This window comes from Drosophila ficusphila, unplaced genomic scaffold, assembly GCF_018152265.1.
Source record: "Drosophila ficusphila isolate 14025-0441.05 unplaced genomic scaffold, ASM1815226v1 contig_607, whole genome shotgun sequence".
Classification (NCBI taxonomy): Eukaryota; Metazoa; Arthropoda; class Insecta; order Diptera; family Drosophilidae; genus Drosophila; species Drosophila ficusphila.
Window position 1 is genome coordinate 908878 of NW_025064537.1, and position 18165 is coordinate 927042.

The window sequence follows — 18165 nt, forward strand, 5'->3', positions numbered from 1 at the left end:
AACTCAGTAAGAAAATAAAAGTAATAAAAAATATTTAAATTTATTGCATACATTTTTAAACTGCGATGTTCGTTCCATTAAATAAAAAAGGACTAAAACCCAAGAGCTTTTTTAAACCGTTTAAAAAGTGGCTTTCAATCAAAACAATTCTGGCCACCATACTTTTTTTTATACAACGTGTATTGAACAGATGAATAGCTTGAATAATTTCACAGAGCTTTTAAATCCTGAACAAAAGTTCTGCATATTTTCAGGCTAAAGAACAACTTTCCGACTGAAATTCCACTGATTTAAATTGAATGCTGGTATAAATTCTGTATAGGCATTATATGCCTCATTAGTTCTCTCTCGGCATTAAAAAAACGACTAGTTAATTATTTTTTCCGTACTATGCATTGGGGTAATTAATTGTGGTCAACTTATGGTTAACTTAATTGCCTGTTATTCTTTTGTCAAACAAAACCATGGGGCTATAAGAGCATATTAATTGGTGAATTATAATCAAAAAGCAAAAAACCAATATATTTATATCTCATTTTGATAACATTTACCTTTGGCTCAATTTAAATACATTTTCTGAAGGTGGACGCCGAAAAAATAGTTAAGAATTAACAATACAATCCGTCAACGAAAAAATTAATTGTTGATATACTTTCTTTATGCGTTTAATATCGAAAAGTGAGTTTCATTTGTCTTTTACATATCTTCGTGTTGAAATATTGCCTTTGTTTGCAGAAATCAAATTAAAAATCGTGTATTTCAGGCTTGGCGTTTAATGTGCTGTTTGTTTTGCTACAGTGAAAACGCAATAATTAAACTAGTACTAAGGCTTTACCGAGCACCTTTTAGTTAGTTGATTTTAAATTGAATCAGTATTTTTTCCAATTATCCAAATTGGGTAAGATTTATAGCAATGTTATCTTTTAAATTTCGTCGGTCAAGAAGGTTATTCCTGTTTAAGTTTCATGTCCCTTGAAATCATATGTGGCCGACATGTTTGTACATTACAACCAGAGTTGCTATCATCATCATCAGCATCACTGTCAGAGCAACCCTGCGAATAAAGGATGTTAACTGTTTTTGAGCTCATCGGGGTGTGGGTAAAAGGCATATCGGTAATTATGGCTCCTGTGCTCTCAATCCGTGATTCTCCTGTTCTGGATGGAACAGCTTTCGGGTCCTTTCAAGTGGACTCCTCACCTGCGTGTTGAAGGGTTTATTTTCCCATCCCCATCTGAACGAACAGCCTTTGTGTGTTTGCTTTGGCCGGTGCAATGATTGCAACTTTTCAATTTGTATTTACAAAAGCGAAACAATGCAAAGCATATAAATGCGTCTGTCTGTATAAATTGTGCTTTATATGCCTGTATCGTTCGTTCGTTTAACAAATTTGAGCTGTTAACAAAGCGGAATATCTTGGACTTCTTGGTGATTTAAAATCACTTAAGCAGATTTATTTCAATTTTTGTTTTCTTTTTTGAATACTAATAAAATGGGCTTTAATTTTCTTGAAATTTAACAGTGAAAGAATTTTATTCTCATATATATTAACAATTAAAGCTGGCCAATAAATTCGTCTGTTAGATTTGTATATTTACTTTTCTATTGTTACCATTTTTAACCATGTTGAGATAAATACATCCACTATTTTATGTACGTGATTCACAAGTCCTTTTTTTAGCAATGCACCAAAAAAAAAACTATATGACTCAAATTGGGTGCTCGAAAGTAAACTACACCAGAAAATTATAAAACAAAAAAACAAATGACAAAAAAGACTTGACAAATAAACAAGCTTTTTGGATTAAGAATTTTTGTGGCAGTTTATTTTCTCTTTTGTAGCTAAATTAGTCGGTTTGTTTAGCAGACTCTTTCGCTTGGGGTTTTAATTTCTTTATGCCTTTGTTGCCAAATGTGGAAATAGATGTGTAAAGGTGTAAAGTGGAGGCGTGTGGAATAAAGGGTTAAGCGCACAAAGGAGTCACGGGTTTGGCAGAGATTAGCGCTCGGTTCTTGTGGTTTTACCAGTTGGTTTTAGTCTTGCTTTGGAGGAGTAGAAGTTAATTAATTTTCGCTTATTTGATTGCTAGCCAGGTAAAATCTGTGTACATTATAAAGGGTAGAGCATTTCAGGTTTAATAAAAAAAAAAACAAATTTTAAGGTGAAAATTTAAGATCCCGATTATTTCTTAGATTTCTCCTTCTCAACGCGTTTTAGAATATCATCCATGTTGGTGATTAACTTTTCTAAAATTTCCTCCAGAAGACCCACACGGTTAGTCAAACTAAAAGTGGACCAATTAATAGGGTTTTAGATTATGTAAATTATTTATGTTCTTACCGAACCATATCAGGGTTCTCTCCCGCAGGAACATCCTGAAAGAAGCGGGCTCTAAAAATATAAAATAATTGGTAATTAGTTCAACAGAAGAAGGGTTTTTCCACAATCGTACTCTGCGGGTGTCATGTGCTTCCTCGTTTCCTGGGGCATTTCTTGCACGGGTTCGGGGACCGCATCCTTTTCCTCCACTTCAGGTGGCGGGGCTTGAGGTCGACGCTTTCGACCACAGTGGGTGATCCAGTAGAGCATATTCGCGAGTTTCTTATAGATATAGGAGCCCAAGTGACTGCGGCCTTGTGTGATTTCGCTCTTCACTGAGTTGTAGGTCTCCATTATAATTGCAAGGAACATGTTCTAAATTAAGAGAGTTGATGAAAAGAAAAAAGGAATAAATAAATTATATGTTTTCTGAGAACATTTGCTTTTCCAACTTACCAACAAAATAAAGAAGACAAGCAGAATATAAGTCAGGAAGTAAATGGGACCCAGAACTCGATTCGCTTGTTCAATTAGGTTGTACTGAAAGTCGCCCAGAATCATTCTTATCATGGTCAAAATCGAGGTTATAAAGTTACGGAAGTCCGGGTGCTTTGTTCCAAATAATAGAAGACCCAACTGGGCATAGGCAAGAAACACGATGCCAAACATTAAACTGAAACCGGCCAAGTCCTTGGAGCACTACAAGATATATAAATTTATAGTTTTTTAAGTTTTGTTTTTTTTTAGGTAATATATCAAACCCTTTTTAATGTGGTAGTGAATTGCACGAGTGTCTTGTTGAAACTGATAAACTTAAATATTTTAATCCACACAAGAAAAGCCAGAATTGCCATCATATCCACATAAATTATATTCCAGAAACACAGTATATCCAGACTTTGGTATGTCAATTCCACTTTGGCTTTATCGGTGACTGAATTAATTTTAAAAAAATGCCAAATATTATAAACCAAGGCAAGGTAACAACACTGAAAAAACAGATTGTGAGTTAAAGAAATAGGTAAAGGATAATCAATCAAAACCTCACCAGTAATATAGCACAATCGAGTATGTTTAACATCGAAAGGATGTAGTTTTTGAATCCGGACTTGAGAAGTTCGGTGATTTCATAGATGGTGTAGTAGATGATCATGATATACCAGAAAATGTAGATCACGGTCATCGGCATACTGCGGTCCGTGAAAAAGGAATAATGTTTTACAGTTTGCAACTGGGCCTGGGGAATTACTCCGCCAGTGGGCGGAATCTCCGCTATTAATCTGATAGATTATTCTTACTTAAATACTGGACAAAGAAAGGGTTTTCAAACTCACTTAACACTCTGAAAAATATCCGTGTTTTCGTTATACAAATTAAACTCAACCAGACAGAGTCGAGAGCCCCGATCCAGCCAGTGGATGTCCTTCAGATGGCTGATCGTTTTCAGGTTCTTGTTTTTGTCGTAGTCCAACTCCACCGTGTACCCTCCGGTGCGGTAGAAGGCCAGAGTTGTCCAGAGGGGCGTGGTGTCCAGGTCGCTCATTGTTTTGTAGGAAGATCCCTTGTAGTTCGACGTTCGCTCCTCCGCTCCGGGGGAATATGCCGCATAGCACGTGTTGAAGTACCGGACAAACGCGTCGTTCACGTAGCAGCTCTCCTTTCGCACTCGGATTTGCCGGATGCGCGGCGGACCCAAAAGCAGGTTTTCGTATAGGAAAACGCGACCCTAGAAAGCAAAAGGAATTAACAACTTGGTTAAAATTCTTCAAAGTTCTATGGATGAATTTTATAGTGCAAAAAGATCTTGCGGTGATTTAACTTAAAATTAATTTTTTGATTTATTATAGCACATCCACTTTCACCTAATAAAAAAAAGAAACGTTTATTTAGCATTGGCATAGTTTTTTTAGTGCCTTCAATCACCGCAAGGTTTATATAGTATTATAAAGTATACAAAATAATGTTTTATTCTTTTTTTAAACTCGAAACACTTTTAAACCTAAAGATACTTTTGTAGACCTACCTAGCATGACACGATTAACTTTATAAATATAAATAGGGGTATTTAAATTGACCAGAAAAAACAAAGTGACTTTCATAGCCTGTAAATATCTTTGAACTCGAGTGCTTTCACTTTCACCCACCTCCAGATGATGTCCAGTCGTATTGTGAGGCCTAGTTGGCTGCTTGTCGTCGCCCCCACATCCTGGCTGCCTTCCCCAGCATTTTCTGGTGCTTGTCGGATCTTGCGGCCTTCGTCATCGTCTGGCTCCTCGCCCTCTTCGTCCTCATCCGGCGATCCTTCCTCAGGGACCTCCTCACCTGGCACAGGTGGCGGCTTTGCTTCCCCAGGAACATCCGTTGAATTATCCGCTGAATTGCCGTCCATGAACGTCATATCGCCATGGAGTGTTATCAGAAAGTTATAGATCAGGTAGTCCCACCAATCCGGCACAGTGATCAGCTTCTCGAAACTCACAGTAACCGAAGGTGCAACGACCATTTCGCGGGTCGTGAATAGCTTCTTCATCGTGTCGTTGAAGTAGAACATGTACGAGTGACGGACGGACAGAACGACTGTGGGTTACAGGTGGTAAATAAATTTGTTTAAAAGGTTAACACTTATTATTTCTAACTAAATAAATATGTGAATCAGATGATCCTTTTAAAAGGTAAATGCAAAAGAACATTTACATTCCTAAACATTAAATATATAGTATAAATATAAAATGAATAGATATGTTTAATTGTGTATATATTAAGATTGGAGTATAGAGATTCTTCTGTAATTTGGTAGCTGTACAATTACTGCAAAGGGAAAGTCATTAAAATTCCAGATCCTATCTAAATAAGTTCTAACTATATGGATATGGGATTTATACATTTTTGTAATGAAATCTCCTTTGAAGGAACTCCTACTGTAGCGCTGTACTGGCGAATAAACTTTCTGCACTCACCCAGTGATGTCAGGATCAGGAATATGATAAACACGGAAAACTCGATGAGGGCCTCGCGCACCTCCTCATCGGTTGTGTAGAGGATGCGGTTCGTTTTGGCCCTGTTCTGGAGCATTGAAGGTCCGCTTAATGATTGGGGCCTCCGTTCAGCGCTTCGTCTCTGCGGATTTTCTGGGGTAGCGCTTTTCTTCTTGCCCTGAAATCTATCCCACAGAGAAGGCTTTTTCGAAGCACTGGTGTTTTGCCTTCCGCTTTTGGCATCTTGACTTCTGCTTTTGGCGTCTTGACTTTTGCTTTTGGCGTCTTGACTTCTGCTTTTGGCAGAAGTGGATGGTTGGGCTCCCTCAAAAGTTATGTGCTGTGACGCCAGCACACCGGCATCACTTTTCTTTGGGGACGATGACGGATCGGTAGCCTGAGTGCTAGTTCGTCGAGTCTCGGGTGCCGCAGTACTGGCTCGAAGAGAACTCGGTGCACTGGAATCGGGTACATTTGTCCGGGGAGTTGTCGATGCTCCTGGATCGGTAGTACTCGCCCGGGGAGTTTTGGATGCTCCTGGATCGGGGGTACTTCCCCGGCGAGTTGTTGATGCACCGGGACCGGAAATACTTGCCCGGGGAGTTGTCGTAGGGGCTGCTCTTGCAGGAGTCGTCGCTTCCGAAGCTCCGGAAGTCCGTACCGGTGTCGATTGAGCGGAATCCTTGACTGCTTTTTCAGGTGCTGGCTCGCGAACGCTTGTCCTGGGGGTCGTTCCTATTCCGGTGGAGCGTCTTGTCGCCGGCGGAGGAGGCGCAGGAGGAGGAGCATTTCGAGCCGGAGTCACATCGCCCGGAGTTGGGGCCGCAGAACTCGCACGAGGAGTCGTGGCCGGAGGAGCCCTTGGCGGGCGGGGCGGAGGCGATCCTGGCGGTCCACCCCCGGACCTTTCACCCTGCTGTGCCATCTTCGATATAAATTTGTATTTGAATGCAACTTTTTAACGGGGCAAAATAAAAACAATTTTTCAAGTTGCTCGCTCCAGCGCAGACTGAATAATGTTCTGAGCTGACCTCTACGACAGGCACGTATCTTGAAGTTTAAAGAATGCTTACTCGGACCGAGGCTTGGATTCAGCATCATGTCAGCCAACTTTGATGATTTCCAGTCGGATCTAGCTACTTTTGAAGTGGTAGAAACCTTAGGGAAAATTACTTAAAAATTCTATGAGAATAAATTGTGCATGACTTTTGGAACCTTTAGATTCACTCTCAGTATCACAATTGTCATTTTTATATCGAGGTATACAAAAAATATCATATTTTGTCTTTTAATAAAATGTAATTTAATAAATCTATCAACTTAGGATCCAAATATTTGTTGTGATACGGTTTAATTCTCACAATAACTCTTTAAAACGTTTTTAAGAGTTGAGTATGTTAATAATAGGATATTTTTAAATAAAAGTTTTTTGTATAGATTGTTTCTGTAAAATGCATTTTTACGTACTTTGTTAATCCTTGACTTAGCTTCTTCTGTACATTCCGTAGTTGTCAGCTCTGTTCGCAGGTAGCAGGTAAAAAAGCGAGATCCAGACAACAGCTGCACATTCGGCGACTCCGAGCATATGCATATTTCATGCGTTAACGCCAACATTTGAATTGCAGCAGAAGAAGTAATGGAATGGGAATGGGATGGAGTGCAAGGACTCGCAGTCAGCGCAGGATGCTTTTGATTTATGGCCGTCGTTGTTGGATTCCCGCCCCCAATCCGCCCCAATCCAGCATCCTGGCCTTCAGGTCCGCAGCTATCAGCACCAGTTGAGTTGTCAGTTGCCGCATAAAGAATGCATGTACAATAGCGTAAATGTGATAAGATCCCTTTCAACATGAGCATCTCAGGGTTCCTGCGAGGACTCAACTGGGAGTCCATCCTGCTGACTTTTCTTCAGGAGAATTAAGAGCCCAAAGCTAAATGCTGCGCTTAAAGCCAAATACAAATGCGTATTTATTTAACGTTCGGCTTCAACAATGAAACAAAAATCTCCAAACAATACCATTGGAAATAACTTAAAAATTTTAATATGTGAATAAAATATTCTCATATGTCCTTTCACGTTTTTGCGTCTTTATTATTGTGCATACTTGCTTCCCCAAATTATAACTCACATGGTAATATATTTTAATATTCATTATTTATTTTTAATATTTATTTTTAAATTTTTGAAACCACTTGATTTGCTTCACTTTTTACACCTTTCAGTAAAATGTTAAATTACTTATAGTCTAATTTGCTTACACTTTAATATGTCTGACTTTTTTCAAATTTATATTTGCTCTCTTACGCCAAGTGCAATTTAAGTACATATTTGACAAAATTTAGCTGCGGATTTTGTTTTAGTTTAAAACTATTTGTGCATACAAAATAGATTTAAAATAAAGAAGGATATAGAGGTTAAACTAAAAGTGAATTATTTTTCGACGCATATTAAGTTCTTGGCTTCCTTTTAGTAAAACAATTTAGGTAATTGTTTTTTGCTTTTCACATGGTTTTTAACAGCTCTTTTAATGCATTTTTTTAGTGTATTTGTTTTACTATCCCTTTGCTTTTCTCTACGAACGGAATTTCGAATGTTTTTGTTGGCTTGTGCTCTATTCAATTTTATTATAAAATTTCCTTAACTTTTAACTAAACATTAATTTTCTAAATTGTATCGTTTGATTAGTGCAAAAAATAGTTTCCCTCTTCAGTGTTGATTTTCTCGATTTGTTTGCTTAACTATTTGGCTTTGAAAAATACTTTAGCGCCACAACGTAGCATGAAACTGGTTGCATTTTATTTTGGTTCAATTGTATTTTTAGGACTTGTTTGCCGACCACGTTGAACAGTAAGTTAGATTTCATGAAAATGGTTGATGGTCTTCAGCAAATGTGATTGAAACAAGGATGTAACTTCTAAGCCACTTCTTTGGTAGGGTTGATTTTTGCGGTTCATTTTTGTGCACTCGAGAACTTGATTTGTAAGCTTTCTATTTATCTTTAGTTTTGTGACTTAAAATCTACATTTTGTAATTGGTCCTTTGGTTTCAGAACATTGCTTTAAAGGCACAATTGTTTAAACTAGTTTCCTCCATTTTTTTTTTTTGTGAATTATTGGTGTGCTTTGGGTGCCTTGGCCACGCCCATTTAAGCCATGTTAGTACGGCTTGGCCGCATCCTTGGAACGTTTCAGTTGGACCTTCAGCCGCTTTGTGCCGATTTGAAAGCCATGCATCGCCTGGATGGCCGCGTTGGCAGAATGTGGATTGTCGTAGGACACAAAGCCGAAGCACTTCGACAGGTTGGTCTGCTTATCGATGAACACCTTGGCCGACAGTACGTTGCCGAAGGGCAGAAATGTCGACGCGAGATCCGTGTCAATAAACTCCTGAGGTAGGTGATAAATGAATAGATTGCTGCCATCGGGACCTGTTTGTGAAAAGAACAAAATATTTTAGAAAATGCACAAAAGGTAAAAAATGTAGTTGCTATTTCGTTATAGAACATTTTAGTTTCTTTTGTAACGAAAGCCTAAGGCAACCAAAAATGTATATATTTAGAAAGTAACACAAATTCGTTGCAAATAGAATATAATGAATATATGTAGTCAAATTGAAAGATTTTACAAAATTTTGACACAGAATAATAAATTGATTTATCAATTAAAAAGTATGCAAATAATTTGAATATTAGGTAAACCATTTAAAATGAACAAATATTCTTGTATAAATTTGTAGGAAAGTGTTTTGTATAAATTTATGGCAGCTGTTATAATTATTATTCTGCACAAATTTTATTATTTTTTAATCTTAGGTATTCTTGATTTTTAGTATATTAAAAATTAATTACTATTATTATTTAATTATGTTCAATTTTAATTACCTTCGACCTGCTTGCCAGCCACACCCGCAGCTGCCGCTTGAAGGGCGCTGGCTGTCAGAGGTTGCGATGTGGCACCGTAGGCAGCTCCATTTGAAAGTCCGCTCAGGGAGGATGCATAGGGGTCTGCAGCACTTGTAGGCCCTAAAATGTGGGAATTAAAATTACAATTTACTGACTCAAATTACATGATTTATTCAACTGAAAGAAATTATAAAATAATTATAAATTGTACGCAAATTTCATTTTTCCAATAATAAGTTATCCAAAACAAACACTTACAAAAAGGAACGAGGACAAACACACACACACAGAGGGACACAGATACATACGCAGAAAAATATATATCATCAAACATACACACGTACCATATCTGAACAATAAACGAACCCAAGTTGAGTTAACGTATATGAGATTCGCCCCTTTATTTATGATTATTTTCAGTCTTCCTTTTCACACTTCGTGCTCAACCATTTTATGTTTTATTTTATCACTTTTTTTGTGGCCCCTCGTCCTTTCATTATTAAATTTTATTTTGATTTTTCCCTTTTGTTTGTGTATCATGAAAAAATTTGTTAGCCTTTGTTGTTCCGGTCTCTCCCCATGGCGCCAGTTTTTTAATTGAGCCTGCCAACCCTGAACCAAAAATTTTGGTGGCCCCCTGCAGTTCGCTTTGTGCTACGCCCAAATGCTTGTTTTCCATTTTTTTGCATAATCTACCATAAATTTATTACTTTCTTTTATTTTTTAATGTTCTTTCACTGCATTTCGTGTGAGAGTTTTTTGTAGCTTCTGAAAATATATGGGAACATTTTTTATGTTTCCCTATTTGTGAGTGTAAGTTTTAGAACAAATTAAATTTTAGTGCTTTCGGAATCCATAAAAGCTGATAATTGAAAAGCTAATTGTACTCGGGGATGTGGAAAACTGTTGGAAATTTATTGTGTTTAACAAGTAAAGTTTAGTTTATTCCATATAATCGGCTTGTGGAAATGAATTGGCCAAGATATAAGTAAATATTGAAAGCAGGGTCTTCAGGACTTTGTGCGAATCTGTTTAGTACTTAGAAAAATGTATGAATTATTAAATTATAATTTCGAGTGTTTTCATATAGAATTTCCAATAAGCGGACAATTTCTAGAGGCCCAGCTTTCTATTCCTGGAAGGCCTAATATTATGCAATTTATTAAAGAATTCCTTTCTTCATATAAATAGAAATCACATAGCTAAGTTATCGAATCGCTTCTTGAACTTCCCCCCTATATTGTTCTCATATTTTTCGCTTTCATGTTGTTTTATTAAATTTGAATTTTTGCTATGCAATCAAGAACGTATTGTATGGAATGCCATTTATTTATTGTTGTCAGTAACACGGATTCGATTCTTTTTTCGCGTTCGCTGGTTTCCTACCCTTTTCCTGTTTTTATCAATTTAGCTTCGGTTTGTGTGTAAAAAATTTTGTTTTATTTACAGAGATGGGTAGAGTACAAACATCAAAAAGAAAAAAGACTTTTTGGAATTAGAAATGTTCACACAACTGGATGTTGCCGAGAGGAAATTCTAATCAACTGCTGGGAAAAGCAATTGTTAAATTTTTAGTAAATATATCTATTTTATGTAAAATATATATACAAATATTTTTCATTTCGTGTTCTTTAAATGATCGTTCTTTTATTTATAGCTAATAAAATTAAACGCCATATCTGAATTTAAAACCGCTCTTTTAGAAAATAAGAATTACACTAAGCTTGTGAGGTAAACTTTATTCAAATATCCTATTAAAGAGTTTTGTGTTGAAATAGTATTTTGTTTGTTAATAGAGGATAGGTAAAGGGTGGGCGAGGGCGTAGGCTCATGCATTCAGCCAAGGGATTTGTTATTAAGGCTTTTATAGTTCACAATTAGTGTGATTAAATGGCAGAGGAAAAACTCTGTTTGGTTACAATACAAAACGAAACAAAAGAACACAAACAAATATACAAAAGGCACTTACAAAAGGTAGAACCCAAACACCAATCCCCATACATACACACATACATATTGGTTTATATATTCACATTTTCTTGATTTAACGTTGTGTTAAAATTGAATTTAACAGCTTTTAAGAAATATATTTAAAAAAAGATTTGAATATATTGAGATTTTAAAATTGAATTTAAATTGAAGTTGTGATTTACAAGTTTGTATTTAAATTTTATTTTCAGAATTTTTTTTTGATTTTCTAAAGGACTGATTCTTTGGCTGTGAATCTTTGAATGAATCGTACTCTACCATTGAGAACAGTTATTAATTGATAACAATCTACTTACACAGCGCGTTCAAGGTCAGCGTTTGGCCCCCGCCCCCCGGCTGAGTGGGCGTGGCCGTGTGACCCATTAGCTGCGACCTTGTGTGGTTGTTGTTGTTGGTGGTGGCGGTGGTGGTGGTGCTGCTGCTTGTTTGATGGTGGGCGGTGGCGTTGGCGAGGGTCAGTTGGTGGTGGGCGGAGGGCGCGGCTAGCAGGGTTACCAGATTCTGCATAGACAGGGATGGAGCGGCGAGCAGTCCAGCGCCAGGAGCATGCCCGGCGGTAGGGATCCCTGCGGCAGCCGATAGAGATGCTGCTGGTGAGGCGCCACCGGCGGGACCGGGTTGGCTGTGGTGGGCACTGTTTTCCGGTGGGTGGTGGAAATTTAGTCCTGATTTTCCATAGTCATTTTTTGTTTTGTTTTGTACAGTTTGAGTTGGTTGGTTTATGGTTTAAGGTTTTGGTTGAGTTGGTTGATTGAGTTGATTGATTGTTTTGTTTTTTTTTTTTTTTTTTTTTTTGTACATGACCACAGAGTCAATCATAGACATACCAAATAATGTTCAACGAATATTTATATATAAAAAACATAGAAGAAAACACACACCCAATTGGATTATTTACATATACAAAAAATTATAAAAAATTAATTTCGATTTAATTTTTTGGTTTGGTTTTTGGTTTCGATTTCATAAATTTTATGTAAATACATACAAATCAAAACAAATAAAAATTAAGATAAAAACAAAACATGAAAATAAACAAAAAGGGGAAGGGAAAAAACAAAAACAAAATGAAAATGGTGAACATAAAATGAAAGAGAAATAAAATATATATTAAACTTATGTAAAATAAAAAAAACAACAAACATTCAAGTAAATCATAAACAAAGGAATAAATTAAATAAATAAAATACAAACACAGGAATTAAGTAATTAAAAAATGCAAAGGTTATAAATAAATAATTAAATTAAAATTAATAAAACGGGATGCAAATATTGGTAAAAATTAAAATAAAATAAAATCAAACATACAAACGCTTAAATAGACATAAATTCAAATCAATCGAATGCAGTTAGACATAAACTATATAAAATTAATTGCATCAAGTAATTAAAAATCTAGAATCGCTGGCGGAAGGAATCGGGCAATGAAAAATTCTTCATTTTCTTTTTCCGTTTCCGGCTTTTATTATTCTTTTATATTGCATACTTGGCGGCGCTGGCAAAAGATTGAAAGCTGTTCTACACAAAACAAGAATCCTAGGAACACACAGAGACAAAAAGAGAGAGCGAGAGAGCTGGCAGGTGTGGTATGTGTGCGAGGGAGAGAGATGAGCACAGACATTCACATAAGGAGCCGGGCATTGTCTAGCATATTTAAGGAATATTTTTCAAATTGCTTCCTCGCTTTGAATGAGCTGCCAGTAGCTGGTTGTGTAAGTGTTTGTGTGTATGTGTGTGTACTTTTTGGCCATCCTTGGGTGCCACGCCCCCACAGCAAATTCTCCCCTTTCTTGTGGGCATAATAAAACTTTAAGTGTTCTCACCTGCGGACAACTTCAAGTTGTTGCTGTTGCCACATTGGAATTGCATTTGCCTACATGCCACATGCCCCCGGCTATTGGGGCATTCACTACACTATATATATATCACGGCCCCTTCTTTTTGGCCACCTTTGATGGTGCTCTTTGCCCTTGGGGCCTTTGGCAAGACTTATAAAAATTTCAAGTCGGAAAATGGGCAAAGAATAGCAAGGAAAATGGCGGACAAAGACGTTCTCCTTTGGTTATTCCTTTGGTGATTTTTGCTTCTTTTCATTCATATTTAGGTAAGCATTTTTCAGGACTTTAAATATGGCTTAATTTATTAATTAGTTGGATTTATTTATAATTGGTCCATTTCTGTCAGTAATTAGAAGAAAATTCATTATATATGTAAATACATGAACAATTTACTATTTCTTATCTACATTGCTGTATAACTCCTTCTGCTATGTTATCAAAATATTTCTTATCAGGGTACTTCTGTTGCTCCTCCTTTAAATGATTGCCTCGTCCTTAGAAACCCACAATTAAATAATGTTTTTCTGTCATCTCTGGCTTTCTGAAATTGGTCAAATCAGCAAACGTTTACAGGTCTGCCGCATCCACTTAACGGGTTCGTTCGCCACTTAAATATAGAAAAAATAAAGGGAACGAAGGAGCGCAGAGGACACGTTCCATACATTTGCTGGCCATCAGAGTTCGGAGTCGTTGAGTCCTCGCCGCTCCTTCTGCTGCCTCCTGGATCTGGCATTTAAAAACGTCATTTGTTATTCAAGTGGCATACGTCGTCGCTCTAAGTTCCCCTAACTGCCCAACAGTCGCCCTCACTGTCCGTTTACAGTTACTGCCGTCAGTCGGTGGCCACCGCCTCCTCGTCCTTCTTTTCTCACTTTTTCTCGGTCCGATTCCCTTTCGCATATCCTGTTTCTTGGTTGGGAGTGCCGGCTTTAGTACAAGTCATGGGTAGCTATGAGATTTACATTCGATTGTGGTATTTTTTAAGCATTGTTACAAGCTTTTTCTCACATTCATAAAGGAAACACACATTTTTTTTTGCTAGATAAGCAAATCAACTTTGTAAACTTAAAACTTATATTTCTTTTTTAAATAAATTTTTAATTTTGTTTTAAAAATTTGGTTTGGTTTAGGTAAAATGTATGGTAAAAGCTAGTCGTTTAAAACTTGGAGTTTTTCAAAAAGTTGAACAAAGACTTATATAATATTTACCTAGGAAATTTTCTACAGATTGCAATTAGAAAAAAATACTCTCGAAAATATTTTTTAATTAGAGCATCCCCTCTACGGTGAAATACAAATTTCAGGGGCGGATTTTTTCGCTTTGTGCGATTACATCACGCGCCGCTCAACATTTGGTTGTCTGTGATTCCCCCTTTATTTCATTTTATCCCCTCACCCTCGCCTTTTGGCTGTTTGTTCAAGCTCTCGAGCTTGATTTGTTATGCGCAAAATGTCCACGTTCCCGTCGAGACTGGCCAGGGGGCGGGTGGGCGTGGCACGTCGGTCATTCTAATGAAGCGGCGTTGCATATGCAACACGTTTACATTGACGCCGCGTACGTGTGACGGACCTGCGACTGTTCCTGTGTCCGTGTCTGTTTGTGAGTCTGTGTGTGTGTGTGTTGGTGTGTCTGTGTTGGCCAGAAATCTGAGAGCCCGTCTGGGCCATCATCCTCATCATCGTGTCATCTCGTCATTGTCGTTGTCCACCTTTTAATCCTATTACAATGTTTTTGTTTTATTCATCAGGCGCCTGAAGGGCTGGGCCGCGTTTTCCTTTCTTTCCCTAACTTTTCCGGCTTACTTTGCTCTGCGTCTCCTTCGCCTGCATTTATGCAAATTTTGTTGCTTAAATTGAAATTAATTATTTGACAGTTGTTGCTGGATTCTGCCTTGGCCATCTACTCTACCTTAAATCTGCTGTTTATAAATGATGTAAGCGGGGAAAAAATTGGAAGGATTTTACTTTTTGTTGAATGTCAAAACAAATGACTAGGGAGCATTAAGCTTCGGACGATAAATGTGGCCCATCATGTAAATTATAATTGCTGTATTAAATCCTTTTTACTTAACAAATAGATTTTAGAGTATTTTTACAAAGTTCTTGCAAGCAAACCTCGTAACAAATAAAGGCATTATAGGAACTAATTATAAATATCATTTAAAAGTTTGCATTCATTTTTTATTACGTTTCACACACATAGACACCCATAATTAAATACCAATCAACCAACAGCTCATTCAAATATTTTAAAAAGCCTTAAAAGCTTTTGATTTTTAAGGGGCTTAAAACATACACTTAAAATGCGTTTGAAATAGAAATAAGTGGAAAATGAATGAAGACGACAATAAAGTTAAGAATTCGAGGAATACAAACATTTTGAAACATGTTTCTGCAGGGTTGCTATTAAAAACAAGAAAGGAAGCTAGCTTCGGCAAGCCGAAGCTTATATACCCTTGCAGTCATCAAATATGTCGAACAAAACGCATAAAGGCTAGACAACATCGAATCTAAGACGATTTTTCTATTCATTTTCCATATTTTTGACTATAGATCATATGGGAGCTATACGATATAGGTGTCCGATTTTGATCAAATTTAATTCGTAATTCAAGAGTCGTAAGAAAACTCTATATTCCAAAAATCATACTTGTCTGATGAAAAACAACGATATTATAATTTTATTTCCATTATTTCTATATAGATTTTTCGATCTTTCCTATAGCAGCTATAAGATATAGATGACCGATTTTTATGAAATTTTTTTTCAATATAAACGTTGTTAAAAAACTTGATATTCAAAAATCATGCTCGTGGGATAAAAAACAACGATGTTATCAATTTATTTCCATTAATTCTATATATAATTTTCGATCTCTCCTATGGCAGCTATATGATAGAGTTATCCGATTTTGATCAAATTTAATCCGAAATTCAATAACAGTTAGAAAACGCCATCTTGAAGAATTCAAGTCGATCTGATCAAAAACAACGGCGTGAGAATTTTTTATTTCATTCTCTCATATGGGAGCTATCCGATATAGTCGGCCGATCCGGCTCGTTCCGACTTATATACTGCGTGCAATAACTACACACCTTTTGGGAAAGTTTCATCAAGATAGCTTCAAAACTGAGAGACTAGTTTGCGCGGAAACGGACAGACGGACAGACGGACAGACGGACAGATGGACAGACGGACAGACGGACAGACGGACAGACGTACATGCATATTTGGATTCTGATCGTGATGCTGATCAAGAATATATATACTTTATGGGGTCTGAGGTGTCTCCTTCACTGCGTTGCAAACTTCTGACTGAAATTATAATACCCTTTTGCTCTGCAAGGGTATAAAAAGCTAAAAAGTGCTCTGTTGGGAAAATTAAGGATAAACAAGGAGTGAGACACACTGAGTAAACAACGAGCAGATGTGTGCAGGGAACAAGGACAAATAGAATGGAGAGTTACTGATAGATAGAAAGATATATAGAGGGGAAGATGCAACGCTGTGGATTTATTCTGTGTCTGTGACTAAAACTGATCGAATGGGATTTATTTAGATTTTTTTTCGGGGTTTCAGGGGTGGGGAAAATCGAAGGGGTAACCGGAGGAGCCTAACAGATAAACCTAGGTTCTGACCTACTTCGCGGAATCCACTCACCTGGCAGATAGTGCGCCGGACTCAGTCCGTATCCGTGGAGTTGCTGGTAGAGTTGCAGGTGGGCCGCCGTCGTGGGATCCGCTCCCAAGTAGGAGTTCATGGGAACCAAAGTTGTTTGGGCCGCTGCCGCCGCTCCCTGATGGGCGTTGCTGGCCAGGAGATTGGGCGTTAACGATGCACTAAGGGCACTCGACGAGTTCATGGGAACCAGTGTGGTTTGTGCAGCCGCTGCAGCTCCGGCCTGCTGAACCTGCGGCACTGCCGCCAAAGCGGCCGCCATCGAAGGATTCGGACGTACCGCCGTGGGCGGGGCGGCTATCAGTGCTGTGGCCGCATTGATGGTGGGCGTGGCCGCACCTGCCGACGCTCCGCTCGAGGCGTTGATGCCGCAGAAGGCGTGGATCTGCTGCATCTTCTTTTGGTCCTTCTCCTTTTGCGTGTCCGCAAACTTTACGACCAGCGGAGCCGAACAGCCCTCCATGGTTTGACTTTGGTGGAGGGCCTGCAAGTACAAGGAATTTAACAGATATATTATTAAAACTATTTGGTAAAAAAGGTGAAGTAACAAAAGAATGATTGAAAAAAAAATTGAATGAAATCGAAGGCTTTTGCAACTTTTTAACTGGTATTAAACTTTATTTTTTAATATTACTCATACGCAGGGTTGGCAGATCAGAGCAGTGCTTTAGTCGGCAGGGTTTTATTTTGTGCCATATTGTGGTTTGAACTTTTAGTAGTTAATTTATATTTTCGTTAAAATGTACACAATGTATTGAAAGACAATAACTCTCGCCATGTAAATATTTTAAAGCCTATTACTTATACGCAGCGTTGTACTTGATTGCATTCAACAGCAAATGCATACAACTTATTCGCAGTGCTATACTTAGTTGACTTCAATATTAACTGTGTTCTATCATATTCCATTTAAAGAATGCCTTACAAATTTAATCACGTTTAAAACGAACATTAAAATCTTGTCAAAGAAATTCTTGTGTCGCAAGCCAAAAAATGCGTTGCATCTCGATCTTCGCCTCTCCAGCGGAAACTGTTTTCCAACTGTGCAGCCATGGCGACCTGTTTAAAAACTCGGAAATTTCCCTAATTACTTTGTAGCCAAGAGCAGCAGTGTCGCGATGGATGGTAAAAGCGGGAAAATGCGGGGAAAAGCGGGCGGTTCGGGGTGCTGCAAAACAATGCGCCGGCCATAAAAGTCGCGCCAGAGCCGCAAGAATTATAGTCAATGTAATTAAAGAGCACTTCTGGCGGCTGCCACGATACAGGCGGGCAGGATGCAGGCCAGAGTTGCCACCGCCGCCACAATTGAGCGGAAGTTTCGGCCCGGGTCGCCGTGGCCCCGGCTGAGTTTCAATGATAAAGTCTACATAAACCGGAAAATAAGTAAAGTGGCTTGCCAAACCCCTCGAATGGGGGTTTCCCCTCCCCTTGTCAGACCGCAGCCTAAATGCCTTCGCTAAATGTT

At 38.0% G+C, this 18165-nt stretch overlaps 2 protein-coding genes across 9 annotated transcripts in view; both read right to left on the bottom strand.

Moving 5' to 3' along the window:
* Positions 1 to 2113: 2113 nt before the first annotated feature.
* Positions 2114 to 6317, bottom strand: LOC108094519. The gene is given in 10 exon segments (XM_017195121.2): positions 2114 to 2285; positions 2342 to 2392; positions 2454 to 2695; positions 2777 to 3019; positions 3082 to 3309; positions 3369 to 3600; positions 3655 to 4046; positions 4465 to 4517; positions 4520 to 4897; positions 5278 to 6317. Coding segments are annotated over 10 exon segments (2865 nt in total). The 5' UTR covers positions 6221 to 6317; the 3' UTR covers positions 2114 to 2182.
* Positions 6318 to 7428: 1111 nt separating this feature from the next.
* LOC108094500 (CUGBP Elav-like family member 2) overlaps positions 7429 to 18165 on the bottom strand; it is a 58304-nt gene continuing 47567 nt past the window's right edge. For 6 of the 8 annotated variants that reach the window (XM_017195102.2, XM_043208676.1, XM_043208672.1 and 3 more), the window contains 4 exons: positions 16683 to 17184; positions 11480 to 11848; positions 9174 to 9314; positions 7429 to 8720 (listed from right to left, as the gene is read on the bottom strand). In XM_017195102.2, coding sequence (XP_017050591.2) covers positions 8449 to 8720; positions 9174 to 9314; positions 11480 to 11848; positions 16683 to 17184 — 1284 coding nt within the window. In that variant the 3' untranslated portion in view covers positions 7429 to 8448. Of the gene's footprint in view, positions 8721 to 9173; positions 9315 to 11479; positions 11849 to 16682; positions 17185 to 18165 lie in introns of those variants that run through there. The other 2 variants (XM_043208670.1, XM_043208671.1) reach the window with 2 other exon arrangements.